The sequence below is a fragment of the Colletotrichum orchidophilum genome (assembly GCF_001831195.1).
Source record: "Colletotrichum orchidophilum strain IMI 309357 chromosome Unknown Scaffold_52.1, whole genome shotgun sequence".
In the NCBI taxonomy this organism is placed as follows: domain Eukaryota; kingdom Fungi; phylum Ascomycota; class Sordariomycetes; order Glomerellales; family Glomerellaceae; genus Colletotrichum; species Colletotrichum orchidophilum.
Window position 1 is genome coordinate 184,546 of NW_019173008.1, and position 16,643 is coordinate 201,188.

General features: G+C 55.2%; 4 protein-coding genes across 4 annotated transcripts; 2 read left to right on the forward strand and 2 right to left on the reverse strand.

Moving 5' to 3' along the window:
* Positions 1–402: 402 nt before the first annotated feature.
* CORC01_06798 (helicase associated domain-containing protein) lies at positions 403–3,405 on the forward strand (the record flags this gene model as incomplete). Its single annotated transcript, XM_022618437.1, has 1 exon — positions 403–3,405. The coding sequence occupies one exon, from the start codon at positions 403–405 to the stop codon at positions 3,403–3,405; it is 3,003 nt and encodes a 1,000-aa protein (XP_022475087.1).
* Positions 3,406–4,623: 1,218 nt separating this feature from the next.
* CORC01_06799 (uncharacterized protein) lies at positions 4,624–5,730 on the reverse strand (the record flags this gene model as incomplete). Its single annotated transcript, XM_022618438.1, has 1 exon — positions 4,624–5,730. One exon carries the CDS (start codon positions 5,728–5,730, stop codon positions 4,624–4,626), a length of 1,107 nt encoding a protein of 368 aa, XP_022475088.1.
* Positions 5,731–10,519: 4,789 nt separating this feature from the next.
* CORC01_06800 (uncharacterized protein) lies at positions 10,520–11,200 on the forward strand (the record flags this gene model as incomplete). Its single annotated transcript, XM_022618439.1, has 1 exon — positions 10,520–11,200. The coding sequence occupies one exon, from the start codon at positions 10,520–10,522 to the stop codon at positions 11,198–11,200; it is 681 nt and encodes a 226-aa protein (XP_022475089.1).
* An 818-nt stretch (positions 11,201–12,018) lies between these two features.
* Positions 12,019–13,569, reverse strand: CORC01_06801 (uncharacterized protein; the record flags this gene model as incomplete). The annotated part of the gene is made up of 4 exons (XM_022618440.1): positions 12,019–12,496; positions 12,571–12,803; positions 12,966–13,257; positions 13,334–13,569. 4 exons carry the CDS (start codon positions 13,567–13,569, stop codon positions 12,019–12,021), a joined length of 1,239 nt encoding a protein of 412 aa, XP_022475090.1.
* Between the last annotated feature and the right edge of the window lie 3,074 nt (positions 13,570–16,643).

Sequence of the window (16,643 nt, forward strand, 5' to 3'; positions counted from 1 at the left end):
GAAAAGAGAAGTGCAGGGTATAGAGATAGGTAATCGGCCAAAGGAAGCGCGCAAACCAGCTGTCCTAAGATGTAAAGTTCCAACGTGTTAAGAAGGGAGCTAGGCAGGTCCGATAAGACATGTTATCTGGAGATGGCCATTGGACGCTGGCTTCTTTGCAGTCGAAGCCCCACTCCCATGGCTGGAGAAGTGTGGGGCCCAGAGGAAGTTCAGACGACGGGAATGTGCACAGGCACGTCAACTGCATGAGGCCTCAACTCTCGTGACTTGACATCGTCAGGCAGCGTCAGCCGGCCTGCTTTCAAACACTTATTTCCCATTTGTTTTCAAAACGTCGAGCCAAACCCTCAGCGTAGTACTGGCAATTTCGTACCCTAGTCGTTCCGATTGATACTCCCGACCATGGCATCGAAAAAGTACGCCTTTCTCCCGATGGAGGACGACGAGGTTGGCCCCGCGAAAGTAGTCAAGGACAAGAAGAAGCATAAGTCGCGCCATCGCGATCGCTCAAGCGAGAGGAACCGTGATCGCGACCGCGGCGACAGAACTTCGAGACGCCGATCGCGCTCCAGATCACCGGCCCGACCCTTGAAACAATACCGAAAGCAAGACGCAGACGATAACGACAGATGGGCGGACGAGGAGCCACCCTCGGAACCCGAAGAAGTCGTGGATAACAACGAGCCCGAGTTTAAAGAGTCTGCATCTAAGCGGGTGAAGCTCAGCCACGATGATCGCGACCGCGAGGCGGACCTGTCGGACGGCGCCAAGGAGGAGCTGGAGCGCCAGCGCGATATTGAAGAGCGGGAGGCCTTTGCGAAGCGGTTACGAGAGAAGGACGACAAGAAATCAAAGACGGCGTCTGAGGGCCGACGGCCGGAGGTGGATCGCAAGGCGAACATGGAGGACCTACGCATGAAGAGTCGACAGATGTACCTCGGGAAACGAGAGGCCGAGAAGCTCGCCCTGCTGCGTAAACAGGTCGCCGAAGAGACGGAAGAGTTACGGAGCGGCGTGAGGTTGTCAGAGCGGGAGAAGGCTGAGTTCACCAAGAATCGCGAGATTCTGCGGCTAGCGGAGGAGCGCCTAAAGATTGACGACCACAAGGATGGGTACTACATACCGGAGGACTATATCACGGAGAAGGGTAAAATCGACAGGAAGAGGAAGGAAGATGCGATGTACAAGAGATATGTGGAGAAGGATGAATACGGGCAAGAAAAATTCGTCACGGAGCATGAAGAATGGGAAAGGGAACAGGCCACCAAGGCCAAGGCACAGATCCAAAGGTCGGAGAGGGAGAACGACGACTACGCGTACGTCATGGACGAGGAGCAGTACATCAAATGGAACCTGGGATCGAGTTTGCCCGGGGAGGGCAAGCTGACCAAGGAGCAACAGTTCCTGGCGGCGCAGATTGAGGCAGCCGAGAAGAAGCAGCTTACAATTCAGGAGACGAGAAAGAGCCTGCCCATCTACGCATACCGAGATGACTTCCTCGCGGCGATGGAGAAGTATCAGATTTTGGTCATTGTTGGAGAGACGGGTTCCGGAAAGACGACGCAACTGCCGCAATATTTGCACGAAGCTGGTTTCACCAAGAATGGCATGAAGGTCGGGTGTACGCAACCGCGTCGTGTTGCCGCAATGAGTGTCGCTGCGCGTGTGGCGGACGAGGTCGGGGTCAAGGTTGGACAGGAGGTGGGTTACTCGATCCGTTTTGAGGACAATACGAGCGACAAGACGATTCTGAAGTACATGACGGACGGCATGTTGCTGAGAGAGTTCATGACGGAACCCGATCTTTCCGGGTACTCGGCCATCATGATTGACGAGGCTCACGAGAGAACTGTCCACACGGATATTCTGCTTGCCCTGGTCAAGGACTTGGCAAGAGAGCGGCCAGATTTGAAACTCCTGATTTCGTCCGCGACGATGAACGCCGAGAAGTTTGCCGCCTATTTCGATGACGCTCCTATTTACAACATTCCTGGTCGAAGATACCCCGTCGACATTTACTATACACCCGCGCCAGAAGCCAACTACTTGGCAGCCGCCATCACCACGGTGTTCCAGATTCACACGACACAGGGCAAGGGCGATATTCTCGTATTCCTCACGGGTCAAGACGAGATTGACGCAGCCGAACAGCAAATAGTCGATACGGCGAAAAAGCTAGGAAGCCGCGTCAAGGAATTGGTGGTATGTCCAATCTACGCCAACTTGCCATCGGAACTCCAGGCCAAGATCTTTGAACCGACCCCAGAAGGCGCTCGCAAGGTCGTTCTGGCCACCAATATTGCCGAGACCAGTTTGACCATTGACGGTATCGTCTATGTGATCGACCCCGGCTTCGTCAAGGAGAACGTCTACAACCCGGCCACCGGCATGTCAAACCTGGTCGTGACGCCCTGTTCAAGGGCGTCCGCGAACCAGAGGAGCGGTCGTGCCGGGCGTGTGGGGCCGGGAAAGTGCTTCCGCCTCTACACAAAGTTCGCCTACATGAACGAGATGGACGAATCGCCCATGCCCGAGATTCAGCGCACGAACCTCAACGGCGTCGTCCTCCAGCTCAAGTCGCTGGGCATCAACGAGCTCCTCGACTTCGAGTTCATGGACCCGCCGCCGACCGAGGCCCTCATCGGCGCCCTGAACCAGCTCTTTGCCCTCCAGGCCCTCAACCACAAGGGCGAGCTCACCAAGATGGGCCGCCAGATGGCCGAGTTCCCCACGGACCCGATGCTCGCCAAGGCCGTCCTCGCCGCCGACAAGGAGGGCTGCGTCGAGGAGGTGCTCTCCGTCGTCTCCATGCTCAGCGAGGCCTCTGCGCTCTTCTTCCGCCCCAAGGACAAGAAGATCCACGCCGACTCGGCGCGCGCCCGCTTCACCGTCAAGGAGGGCGGCGACCACCTGACGCTGCTCAACATCTGGAACCAGTGGGTCGACAGCGACTTTTCGCCCATCTGGTCGCGCGAGAACTTCCTCCAGCAGCGGTCCCTGACGCGGGCGCGCGACGTGCGCGACCAGCTGGCCAAGCTCTGCGAGCGCGTCGAGGTCTCGCCCTCGAGCTGCGGCGCGTCCAACCTGCTGCCCATCAAGCGGGCGCTGACGGCCGGCTTCTTCCCCAACGCGGCGCGCCTGCAGCGCAGCGGCGACAGCTACCGCACCGTCAAGAAGAACGCCACCGTCTACGTGCACCCGTCGTCGGTGCTCATGGGCGTCGACCCGCCCACCAAGATGCTCGTCTACTTTGAGCTCGTGCAGACGACAAAGGAGTACATGCGCAGCTGCATGCCCATCGAGTCAAAGTGGCTGGCGGAGCTGGCGCCGCATTTCTACAAGCAAAAGGATGTGGAGGCCATGGAGGAGAAGAAGATGCCCAAGGCTCGGAATTACGATCGGTGAGGTTTGGGATTCACCAGAGGTGAAGAGAGGAGGACGAGGAGGACGAGGGGAAAAGATTTGTGTTGTGTACCCAAGTGAGTAGTGGTGTAAGCCAACGCCGAAATGGTCAAAAGATCTATTGAATACGTAAAATGATTGGACTTGGGACGTTGGTAGAGAAAAACACATAGCAACTGCGCCTCTCGCGCCATTCGTGAATGCAGAGTCCCCAAACCAGTCGCGCCTGGCTTGCGTCTGTTCACTTGTCCATTGGAAAAAGAGAGGCTTTTGCACATGCTCTGCTGGCAACGGGGGAAACTTGCAAGTCTCTTCAGTCATATAGCGCTTATTAACAACACTGATGAACCGTATGTATGAGAGAAGGGCAATCTGGATGTTGCCAATCGCCTGGTAAAGGGGAGGAGGGGGGGGGCTGTGAAACCTGAGCCCAACGAGTGGCCGAGCCGATAAACCAGCAGCTCCAACGGAAAGAAATCAAGAGCCGTCCCATCCCTCCCCCAATTCCTCACTCCGTGGCAGCCGTCTCTCGGAGCTCAGAAAGCGCCTAGACGGTGAGGAATGAAAGAAAAATTCTCATCGGCGACACGTGGAAAGGGCATGTACCGCGCTAACTGCTCATTCGGACGATTTAGCACGGTGCCAAAAAAAAAAAGGACGGACCTAGATCCGGAGACTTCTTGATCACACGAAATGTATGCGTACGTCGCTTAAAATCCACTCCTAAATAGTGCCCCAAAATCACAATCTTTATTTCCACTGCCTAGGATGTGCGTACGTCTTAGAAGGAAGACGAGGAAAAGGCAGCTGACCCCAAGCCCCAAATGGCTGGGTGTAGAATAGGGGGGGGCGGTAGGGGAAGACATTCCCCAACTTGAAAGGCAGAGACACACATCCCACGCGTTTCCACATGCCAGATTGCCAAACACACATCATATCGATATTTATCTTTCTTTGCCCAACTCCAAATTGATCCCTGATGAAGGCCATAACGCAGAAGAAATAGAACGAGGCATCCCTCCCAAAGTCCGTAAGCTAGCCTCCAACATTGAGTGCTGCTCGCTCCCAAGTGTTTGAAGAGAAAAGAAAAAAAGAAGAAAAAAAAAGTTTCATAGAAACATCCACCTTGGTATCAATGGTTTCTCCGATTGCCTCCGACTCCGTAACGTAAATTTGTTTTCGTTTTTCGCTTCAGTTTTTATCATCGGTCCCTTCTTCTCTTCAACGTGATGGCCCCTCAATCGGGCTTGTGGGCAGGCTGCGGACCCCGCTGAGATCCGTGCTTCCCGTGCGCCTGAGCGCTTGTGACATCGTCTCAATGTTGAGCTCGCCGCTCATGTTGAGGTTGTGATGGGATGAAATGGGGCTGCCAAGAGATTTCCGCCCGGGGGACATTTCCAGTCCCTTTATGGAGGCGGGATTGCTCGTTGGCGGCGAGGTACCCGGTCCCTGAGAAGAGACGGGCGATCGGATGGGCGAGGGCGAGCGGGCATTAACGGACGAGAGGGATCTCAGCCCAGCGACGTGAATGGAGTCGCGCGAGCCTGCAGCGCCGCCGTGGCCACTCTGCTCAGCCTGCACGACGTCGGCGAAAGAAATGAAGCTCAATCTACGAACGTCGGCGTTGTCGAGTGAATTGAAGTTGGAGGCGTCGTCGCGATCCGCAAAAGCACGGAGCTCATCGGTCCAGGAAGCGGCCATGGAGTCGGGAGGGTGGGGTGTTCCGTTTCCATTGGCGCCTGTGACAGCTGCTGCCGCTGGCTGATGCTGAGAGTGGGTGATGATTTCGACGCTGTCCGGATCAAGGTGATCATCCGTGATAGCTTCGGATGATGCATCCAAGACAGGAGGGATGTGGTTCTCGGTCTGAATGTGTGATGGGATGGCGGGCGATTGAGGCTTGATCGACATGTTGTCGACGTCTCGCTCAAAGATCTGGGAGCCCGCGGGGGATGGAACTCGCGGGGATGTAGACATTCCGCGACTTGGCGACGAAGGATGCACGTACGGCGACGTCGCTGACCGAGCTGATGCTCTAGAGGTGTCCCGTGTCAAGGAAGGGTTGCTGGTGACGGTCGATGCGGGTTTGGCCGACGATGAAGACTTATTGGAGACGTTTGACTCCTCCTTTTTCTTGCCGAATCCGAACAAGCCGCGCACCTTGTTCTTCACGTCCTTCTTCGAACTATCCGCTTCAGGCTCATTGTGGCTTGAAGCGCGAGGTGTCGCATCGCCGCTTGTGCTGCCGGCGCTGGTGTGAGCGACGACGGCGGGGTGCTGTACGGTCGTCTGGGCGACATTGTTGGGGTTTGCTTCTACTAGGCTCATCGTGATGCAGGGTTGTTCGGTAGAGTACTGGCGTTTTTAGTGTTTTTGGTGTTCTGCAAGGTCGTATGCAAACGGTTCTGCTGGTAGGATGGTATTGGTGAGTTTCTGTCAAAAAATGGATCAAGAGTTAATGATATGTCTCTCCCCAACAAGCAGAGACCCTGAGGTTGACGTGATGTTTTGTAGGCACGGGAAGAAGAGAGGGGGTAAGAGACGTGGAGGACCGAAGTCTGGGAAACCAGGTGGTGGGGGAACAAATAGGTTGGCTTCGGTGACCCTATGACCCTGACGTATATTCCCGCGATTCGCCCTTTTTTGGGACACTGCAAGGGAAGGGAAAAGTGGTAGGGGGTGCAGGTGCGGTGATTGATTGTCACAGGAGCGTCGGCAAGGCGAAAAGAGCAGCGCATCGGGAGCAGCAAGCGATACATACGCACGCAGTCCGCAGGTAGCAGCGCCGCCGACGGATACACCCCCGGCAATACTCCAAATGTTCTTTTTTTCTTTTTACCTGAACGGTACATGGATGGGGATGGGGGTGCCAGGTGGTGGCATGGGATATCCAATGGGTGGGATAATAGTATCGAGATGTACATACCAGAACGTTTCAATAGCAGACCAGCCGACCCAAGGGAAAGAGACGAGAATGGGCGCAGCTCCCCTGCGTGCAGAACTTGGGGAGTGGAAACGGACTAGCCGTTGAGAGATAGAAATGGGATGATTTACACGGAACGGCGTCGGTCTTTTTTTGGGTTGATGGCGTTGTTGGAAAACACACAGTCAGGTGTCGTCGTCCTTCCTGGTCTTGGTCCTTTTTGGGCTCGTCCGCCGCTTGCTTGGTGACACTGTTTCTTTTCTCCTGGTCGAAGATGAAGAAGCAGCCAGTAATAGAATCGCTTGAAAATTGGCGCTCGATAAGGGCGGCCCCGAGAAGCGGTCCCTAATTGACGAGCGAGGAAGCTGGGGGAGAGCGTGTGACGCAACAGATCCAGACGATGAGCAAGCGGATTGGCGGTTTCCTGGTGTTTTCACCCCTGCTGCAGGAGCCTTGTGGTGCTGATCTGTAAGAGAGGCCCAAGCCTGGGTCTGCTGTGCCTTGCTTGGTGGTTGGAGGCCTGGAGGAGACTGGAGTAGACTTGGGTAGATGCTCCGTAAGAGAAGTCGGGTTGGCTTGGATGGATGGGTTGGTCCAGTTATTTGGTCACTGGGTGGATTGCTTTTTGTCTCCGGTGAGGCGGATTGCGGGTGCGTGCTGGTAGATGCGTGCAAGGCGGTGGAAGCACGAAGGATGGGAACAAGAGTGCCAGTCAATACCTTGGGTACAATAGGTACCTATGCAGAAATGTTCGGAAGCGTTGGGAAACAAAAAGTGAAGGGAAAGGACGGCTGGGGGAACGGGCAGCTATTATCGCCTGTCGCGAGCTTCGCGTTGCTTCTCGGCAGTCAGCAGATCATGTTTTTTAGTTCCTTCAATTCTCGGTCCATTTCCAGATACCTTATCCGTACGGATAGGTACTTTGGCTTTCCTTCCTCGCTCGCGCGCATGTTCCTTTTGATTCCCGGTCCTGCCCAACGCTGCTGCTCCGTCAGCTAAGGCAAACTAAAACGCTCCCATCAAAGAGGAACGGTCACCCGTCGGTCACCCGTCAGTCACCCGTCAACAACGCCCCTACCTAAGCCCCAAAAGCAGTAGTCGCAGCTTCAGAGAAAGGGAAAAAAAAAGGGGGGTGGCCCGTCACATTCCCACATCGCAACGTGTACGTCGCCCGTTGTCCGCCCCGTATCTCCCAACGTTGTTTAGAGTTTTTGCATTGACGTGATACCGTATCGAAGGAGTTGCTGCGGGTGACATGTATGGCCCCCCTCCCCTTCTCCCGTCCATCACCATCACAACCAGTATTTACCCAAGTATCTCCCCACTCTGGCTTGTAAGGCGGGATACAGCGAGCCTCACTGTGCCAATGCATTGTGCCTTACATCACTCTGCTACTCCCGTGCCGCTTATCCAGAATGACGGTGACAAACCACCGCCCAAAAGTCTCCAAGAGTCTAGCAGAGCCCAAAATCTCTAGAAGGCGATCCCTTCCCGTCGCTCATCTTTGTCACCGCAGTAGCTCAGGCACCGCGTCACGTCTTCACCCCCTAAGCGTTCTTGGTTTAGGCGCAGATTAAGAAAAGAAATCCTCCGTTAGTTCCCCCGTTGACTTCCGCAGCCTCCGATGCCTCCTCAACCGGCGTCAGGGGGGGATCGACTACTAACGTACGGATATTCATTCGAATAGGTATTGTACTCCCCGAAACTCTGTTCGGACACATTCCCATTACGTTGAGAGACGTCTGCCATCCTCGGCGGGCGGTGCGAGGCGACCGGTCGGCCGCCGTACCTCGCGTCTCACACACAGTCATACAATACGACGACAGCGATGGATGGATGGATACGCGGGGAAACGAAAGAACAAACGCCTGGCGTCCCTTTGGCGTGTCTCGAGTCCAGTTGGGGTGCATGGGCTGATTGTCCGTGTATTTCGTACCGCTGTAATTTGTTCGGAACGCGTCCTTCTCGTAGCTTTCTTTTTACTGGTTTCGCCCTCAATCTCACACGCGTTTAACAGGAGCTCATTTCCCACGGACTCTCCTGACCTGAACGGCTGGAGGTCGAATTCAATTCCGTTGACTTGTCTGTAGTCCTCCAAGTTACCCGATTGGGACGTATCGCCAAGTCTCCCCTTATCCCTTTAGTCAACTTTCGGCAGGATACCTCAGCCTAGCCTCGACCCTGGACCCCTTCTCTTTCACAAATGCAGCAGCATTGAGATTCAATGTCTTAGACCAATGGTAACTCTCCTGGTCTCGGTTCCTCTCGGGGTTGTTTTGTGGGTTGACCCGTTATGGTCGCCATCAGCAGTCAATCCCATCCCGCATAGTCTTCCTCGAACAAGTCGGTGACTGGGAATAGTAGCTTCATCCCTGAGAGAATAAAAGAGCCCATTGACTCGCGCATTGCTTGAGCAACCAGCGTCGCAGTCGGGCCTCGCAACCCCATGAACCACCCGGAGATTCACCCCGTCTGAAGTAAAGCTACACACCGACCGCCGAACCCCAGTACCCTTGCCTCTCGCTCTCTCTTCCCCTCTCTTTCTGTTGTATCCGATGATGCTCACAATCCAGATCCCTGGGGCGACTTGTTTGATAGTTCATGGAATATGGCCGAAGAAACGACGAGGATCGCCCCTCTTCCCTGTTCAGATGAAAACGTGGGGAGTCAGAAGGATAGCCCGCGCACCCAAGTCCTTGATGCTTGGGTTTCTTGGTTCTGCCAACATTGAACTATCACCCAAAAAATCATCTTGTTCCCTGTTTTTGGCTTCAACTTCCCAGATCCCTTCCCACATCTAGTACTCCACCCTCCCACCTCGTCAGCCTCGATCCCGGCCTTCATTCTTCTTCGACGTGTTCCCCAGGGCTCTGCATCAGTGATCTCCATCACACCTGAGGGGCTGAAGAAGAACAAACTGGCAGGGCACTCATCACCGATCTCGTCACCAGTTTAGCCATCAGCGCGCCCATGACTTATTACTCGGGAAAAAAAAAGAGATCTCCGAAAAGGCGGTCATGACCGGAAGACGGAAAATAAGAGCACCTGAGCAGAGTAGCTCCCCTTCTACCGCCTCGCTGCTACGTACTTACCGCTCAGCAACGATAACCCCTCTTGACCCTCTATAGACCCTCTTGACCCTCTATAGACCCTCTTGCGCCGGCACGAATCCCTGCGTCAATCGGGCTTCCCGCCTCGCTTTACACAGGTCCCTGGGAAACCGGGCCCCATGGAAGCACGTCACTGTCAACTCTGCATGAATAACACCAATGCGCAGTATCACCGTAGCTTCTTTTCCCAACGGCTTCTGTCGGGAGACGTAAAGACAAAACCGAAAGAGGTGATACTTTCCCTTCTCGGAATTCTTTTTTTGGGGATCAACACCACTACCAAGTAACTCCCGGGGCGGATCGATCAGATGCCCTCAGGTGAGAGATGGCACAAAGAATAATACAGCAAAAGCCGGCGGGAAATTTCGTTGCCGCGCCGTCGAGATGCTTTTTTGTGAAACCAAGGTTGTCATTCTTGTTTTGGTTGTGTTGAAACTTTTAATTTGGCCTTCTTCCATCTGCTGGAGCAACCGGCAGCGAGGATCGGGGGAGGAAAGGGGAGTCCCCCGGAAGCTTCGCAGACGTCACCGGCGCTGGGCTGGGCTGGCAGAGAAACGCAAGGCAACCTTGGTCCAATCAGCTCCACCTTCTCGGACCAGCCCGATTTCCTGTCCCAATCGTAAACGTGACATCTCATGTGATTTTATCGATAAGCTCACCTTCTGCTCAAAGTTTGTGCCTCAGACATGAGTACAAACTCAGGCAGACACCGTTTCCTTACCTAATCCACTAAGCATCCCTTTTGGGACAGCTCGCTCCACAACCTTACCTAAGCCAAATTTCATCGGCCTTCGAAAAACTTCAGATCATCGCCTCAGGGTCCCGTCCACGATACTGAGAGAGCTTCCCTCGTAGCACGCGACAACTCCAATCAAAGCCTCCTCCCAGCGTCACAGTCGAATTCCTCCGACAATTGCACCGAAGCGACGCTGGCCGTGCTGTCACTCACTCCCTTCCCAGCAAATCGATCAATTGGCCGTCCATCTCAAAGCTCCTGATCAGCCACGAATACGGAAACACGTCTCCGGACAAACGTTTCCGCCAATTCGCCCATTAAAAAAAACACAAACCAGCTTTTAAAAATATGGAGGCCAGGACATTAACCAGACCAGCCGCCACGCTGGCGGCTCTCCTCCGCCAACAAGCCGCCACCACCACCACCGTCTCCGCCGTCCCCCGACGAGGCCACAAGACCTTCTCCCGCACGAAGCGCGCCCTCAACATCCCTCCCCATCCCGACTTCCTCCCCTCGACCCCGGCCGCCGGCGACACAATCATCTTCAACCCGCCCTCGGCCGCCCCCTCCGTCTACCACACCCCCTTCAAGTTCCTCCCGGCCTCCGACCCCCGCCGCCGCGCAAACCTCTCGGCCCTCTTCGCATCATCATCATCATCACAAGCAGCAGCCGCCGCCTCCTCATCCTCATCAACAGCAGCAGCAGCAGCAGCAAGACCACTCCTCCCCCCGGCCCTCAACGTCCCCTCCCGCGGCTCCAACCCGCGCTACCACCTCTCCAAGGAGGACGTCGCCGAGATCCGCCGCCTCCGCGCCGAGGACCCCGACTTTTGGAGCGTGTCCGCCCTCGCGCGCAAGTTTGACTGCTCAGAGACCTTCATCACCATCTGCACGCCCGCGCCCCGCGAGCATAAGGAGCGCTTGGCGCGCAAGCTCGAGGCCGTGAAGGGTCGTTGGGGTGGTATCCGCACAAAGGCCCGCGAGGACCGCTCGCGCCGAAAGGAGATGCTCTTCCGGGGCGAGTTGTAAGAAAAGAAGAAGAAGAAGATAAAAGAGACGGAAAAAGAGTTCCCGATTCGAGCCACTTGTTGGAAAAGGTTTCTGAACAGTTTGGGCAACTTGGTATGTCTGGGTCAGTTGCTGTACTTGTGGCGATAAGAAAGCGTTGGCGAAGGACTGCTGTCCCAGGTGGCCGTATTGAAGCAGAGTTCTCTGTATCACCAAGGGATGAAAGAAGGGGCAAGGGGGCGACGTATGGCACATTTATTCTCTGTACCATCAAATCATTAGGGGTGTCACAAAATCGGCTGGGAGACTGTAGGATAGAGGCGGGTCACGACGCGGAGACCCCAAACTCCCACCATCTGTACAATGAGAAGAAAAGAAAAAGGTCATAGAAACTCGTGTATAATTCTCCATATCTAGCTACCAACTTCGCCATCACCCGACGCGTTTTGCTACTGCCTTATTGATTGGCACCATACCTGAGCATTTTATGTCTCAAAGGTATACCCGGTTTAGGCCTCATCTCATCATCAGTACTGAGCCACCAGGAATCCTCACCTGGCCGTTGCTTCTAGTCATCAGCGCCACTGCTGAGCGCCTCGTATGCTGGCAGTTTTCCTCTTTAGAATATCAAAAAGCCATGTCCCGTCTCTGTCGTCCGCCTTTTTCTATCTCCCTTTATCTTACCCAGGCTATCATTCGCCCATCTTTCGCCAGCTCGTCTTGTCAGTGCAAGAAAAATCCATTCCTGTTCCGAAGCAGGGTCCCCAGAATTCCCCAACTATCACGAATTAAAGGTGTCGTCAAATCATTATAAAGAGAATATCCCAAAAAGCCAGCCCTCAAAGCTGGCGCATCTTAACGCCCGCCTTGTCCAAATCAGCCTCGCCGGGAATCACTCTGTAGCACCAGCCGCACCAGCTCCGCCTGATCCCCTTCACCTCTCTTCCGAGGATATTGTGGTGGTTCTTCTCATCATCCCACTCGGGCACGCAGGCGCCAACTCTCACCATGCGGACTAATTTGGTCTTCACAACCCCTCCGATGCCCTCAATCTCGTGCCTCTCGTACCCAGGACCGAGCTGGGGACTCGGCGTGCGTTCATATCGCACGGTGTCGAGGTGCACCTGGTCTGTGGCCGTCCACAAGTTCGCGCCGGTGACGGCCGCGTCCTCGGCATCACAGTCGGTCTCGTTCTCACGCTCCTTGGCGTCGGCGCAGGCGGTCTCACGGCCACAAATGACGCCGCGATCGCCCTCGCCGATGCCGGTTCCCAGGCCACCGAGGACTTCTCCGTAGTGAGCCCGCCACTTCCAGATGCTGCAGCAAAGAGCCAACGTTAGCATGGCGAGAACTTGGCAACTCGGCGTGGTGAGGGAGGGGAGGGTAGGTACCGCTGGTAGTCGTGGTCAGCCCCGCGCATGCTCCGCCCACAGGGCTGGCACAGCCAAACGCCGTCAACGTCGCATCGGCAAATCTCTCGTCGCACCGCGTCGTCGAGCAGAGGCGTCTCTGGCTCCAGGGCTTGGTTAACGAGAGTTGCGATGGGGGCCTTTGTGCATGCCTTGCACAGCCTACGGTGACGCTCGCGAAGAGCATTGTGGGCTGGCGGTTTGATGGCGCAGTTCTGTTCGCAAGCGTCAGCGATCAACTTTACTTGCTAATCCTTCTATCCTCCCCGGCCATTGCCTCAATGCTCTTGGTACCCTCCCCACGCTTTCACGTCGGTAAGGGAGCCGCTCTCGGTGGAAGGGGCCAAGAGCATGTGGCAAGGCATAGGACGGCATACCCTGCACACGACGGTCCTGCACCTCCGGCACTCCGTCACCAGGTCTCGGGCACAGCTGCCGCTCTTGCCGTTGTAGTTCCGACCATCTTCCATGTAGTACCAGTTGCCGGCCCTCGCACGAAAGCGGAAAGTGGACTCTGGGTCGACGGGGGCGGCCTCGTTGGAGCAGTGCAACGTCGAAGAGATGAGTATGGAGCGGTATTGCAGCAGGCCCTGACGGACCTGGCGTGAGGTGCGGGCGAGACTGTCGAGGGTGTTGAGATCGATGTGTTCAGCTATTGACATGACGATGCTGCGGGATATGGTGTCAGATACGATGTGCCTGCCATATGCGCGTGATGATGATGGAGAGAGTAAATGGAGCTTACGGGTAGCAGCCAAAAGCCTCGGTAGCAGCGCATTGAAATGTCGGTGTTGGCTCCGATACGGGAGTTGGTGTCACCAACGGCACTGAGGCAATTGCGGGCTTCTCGAGCGTATGTTCGAGCTCGCGACTGCTTGATCCCAGTGCATCAGTCGCAACGGCGGCGGCAGCTGCGAGGCGGCGTGCCTCGAGAACGTGAAGGGGCTCCATGTCCTCGTCGAGATCAACAAAGACGACCATGGTGCTGGGCAAACCGTCGCCTGGGCGGCAAAGAGCCTATAAATTGATTGCGATGGACGAGAAAAGCTCAAGCTTGCGTAGCTGCCGATCTTCACTCGGTTCCTGGGACCCGAGCCGAGCTGAGCTATTGTGATGAATGGACGGAGTGGGGTTGGAGATTCCCCCGATGCCGCAGCTTTGCCTCGTTCCTGACGGGGGGGCCAGATGATGACGCAGGGTAGATCTTCGTAGATCTTGTGGAGACAGGACGGATTAAAAGGTGCAAGCAAGCAGAAACGGATGGAGATTAGTGAGTGGAAGCAACTAAACAATAAGAAAGTTGATTCTCGAGTCCATCGTAGGTTGACGATATTGAGGAGATGGACAATGAAAATGCAGGTGATGGGAGGATGATGTTGGATACCGCCAGGGGTTGGGGGTTGAGGATGAGGGAGGGTCAGAGACATTGGCCCAGCTGGGAAGTGAGAGGGTCTCGGCCAGATGAGATCAGCAAAATAAGGCACAGGACCTCGGATGGAAGGACACCAGCCTGGACAACGAAGTACCTGACCTACTAACCTTACCTCAGTACACTAGGTATCTCCCATCACTGCAGCGCACGACGACAACACCGCGCCGAATCAGATTTGAGATAAAAGAACAAGTCAAAGCCTCATACCGCAGAACGATTACAATCGTCGTGTAATCCACAGCCGAAAGTACAAACGTCGCACAAGCTTGAACGAAGCACATGTGTTGGGGATGGCGACATGTACTTCTCAGTTCGCTGAGCACTATTCGTAGCGCCTTCTTCTTAGCCAGAACGCCCTGTGGCTCTAGTCACACGGGCACTTCAGCGGTCCCGACGATGTCCCTCTGCCTGCCCGTGCTCGAAGCACTGGCCGAAGCGCACACTGTGCTTTTTGGGAACTGGCAAGTTTCTTGATTCGACGGGGCAGGCCCCGAAATCCGGAGGCCGTTACCCCACACCGAGCGCTCGACCCGCCAAGCCCGTCGTCGGCGATGGCCAGCCATTTCAATTCTGTTAGCTAATATTCCCGATAATGCCGAGAAGAATGGTCTAGTCTATGGATAGATCAAGAGATAGATCAGTGATAAAAACGAGTCCTCGGCCTGTCAATGCCTTTTTTTCTGGGGTTAACTTTATTTCGACTCCTCTTAATCACAGGTACCCGGCCCGGTTCCAGCTTCCGAACTTTCGCGGAGCTCCGCGTTGAGTGCGTGCACCGGGCCGGCCGGCCGTCTCCGCCGACGACCGCATTCAAGTAAGAGCAGCGCCGGAAGACGGCTCCAATAGTGTACGACATCTTCTCAAGCGCCCAAGAGTAGAATAAGTCCTCATTCTGCTTCACGTTGCAACGAGAACGTAATAAACATCCCGTCACGGGCTTTCTTTTGTTTAACCACAATGATTGCATCGTTTTTCGTATGGCCAGCAGCGCGCAGAAGGCAATCGACCCTCCTTAAGCCTCGTCATGCGTCAATCCAGCAATTTTGCTAAGATTCACTCCCTAAGCCAACAGCAGTACGATTCGATCGTAGGCCCGTCGACAGCAAACCCATCTGCAGGACATGTAGCCAGTCGTCATTCTTGCCAGCCACGGGACGTCTTGACCATTTGGTCGAGTCGCGTTCTGTAACAAGTATTGTTGCCAAGTGCATTTGACTATGTTCAGCATCTTCACACAACTTTGAAGACCTACAAAACCAACATCTGAGCCATTAGAGTGCGCATCGAATATCACCAGGGGGTCGCAGAATGTCCTATAAATGAGAAAAGTCGATGATGCAATACTAGCTGGCTATGCTCCTCAGAGAAAAACACCTCACCTATAAGACAGCTGCGGCAATTCCGGATTGGATCGTCGGAGGGCGCAGCAGCACCGCCCCGGCTCACACATTTATGCCGGACTTTGACGGCAGCTCTTAGTCTCGCAGTTGATCTGCGGGCGAGAGGCAGCATCCCTGATTCAGGGCGCGGCGAGGATACAGGGCTGATGACCAGAAGCCGGTTTCTGGTCCAGACGCATATTCTTGTTGCTATATCTGACGGTGGCGGCTGCAGGGGAGTTCGGGTTATGGCGCACCCCCTGTCTGAAGACAGCGGGCGACACAGACGTTCTCGAAGCGGTGACTCCACCTCATGATGGCTGTGCCAGTGTCTTCGGGATGCTGACTGGGTCTCTCTGGTTGGGACTGCCAGGCTCGGATGAAGCATAGCTTGTCTGAGGGCTCGCCGTGGTTCATCCCAAGCAAAGTGACAGCCTCTTTCCTGGACAGTCTTCGATCTAGTGGCATTTCCGTTGCGAGCCTTGCGAGGCAGGATCCATTTGGCCTGGCCCGAATGGTTGTTGTCGGGGTATCTAAGAAACGCATTGACTCTAGTGACAGTCTGGCAGAAAAGTACCATGTCTGCGAAGGCCTTGACTCCATAGTAGTCAAGAACAAGAGAGAAGAGATCCATCAAGGCCCGCTCGCCAAGGAAGGCCGTTCACTGTCAAGGTCGCATTGGAGCAAATAAGGCGATTCATCATCGATCCGCCATGCTAGAGGAAAGGCCAAGAAGTCAGATGAAGTCAGATTCGTAGTCGACCTCGCGAAGGCCGAGAGGAGTCTATATCGCGGAGTGAACTAGTTGCCCATTCTGGGATGATGCTACAAGAGCGGTCTCATCCACAGATGTGTTAGGTCCCTGTGCAATTTCAAACAATCAAGAGTGTTAGCAAGGAGTCAGGGTACCAGAGGGGATGAAGACCGCCGAAACCGAGGGGGGAGGGCAGCGACGGCGGGCGGGGACGGGGGAGACCGGCCAGCGATCTCCCGCATGGGTCGCACAAGCCAGACCTTATTCACCGTTGACGTGTTGCAAGATCGACGAGCGGACTAGTGTGATCAGCACACCAAAAAACAGCGAGGGTCGAGAGGGGCGACGAACCACGGTAATGGTGATGCATTAAAGGTTGCAGTGAAGAATCTCCGAAGGCTGTTATGAGTTAACGCACGGGAGATGGGTCTGGGAGCTATAGCAGGTGCGACTCTGCTCTGCTATTCATCTGTCGGCGCATGCGAGGCTC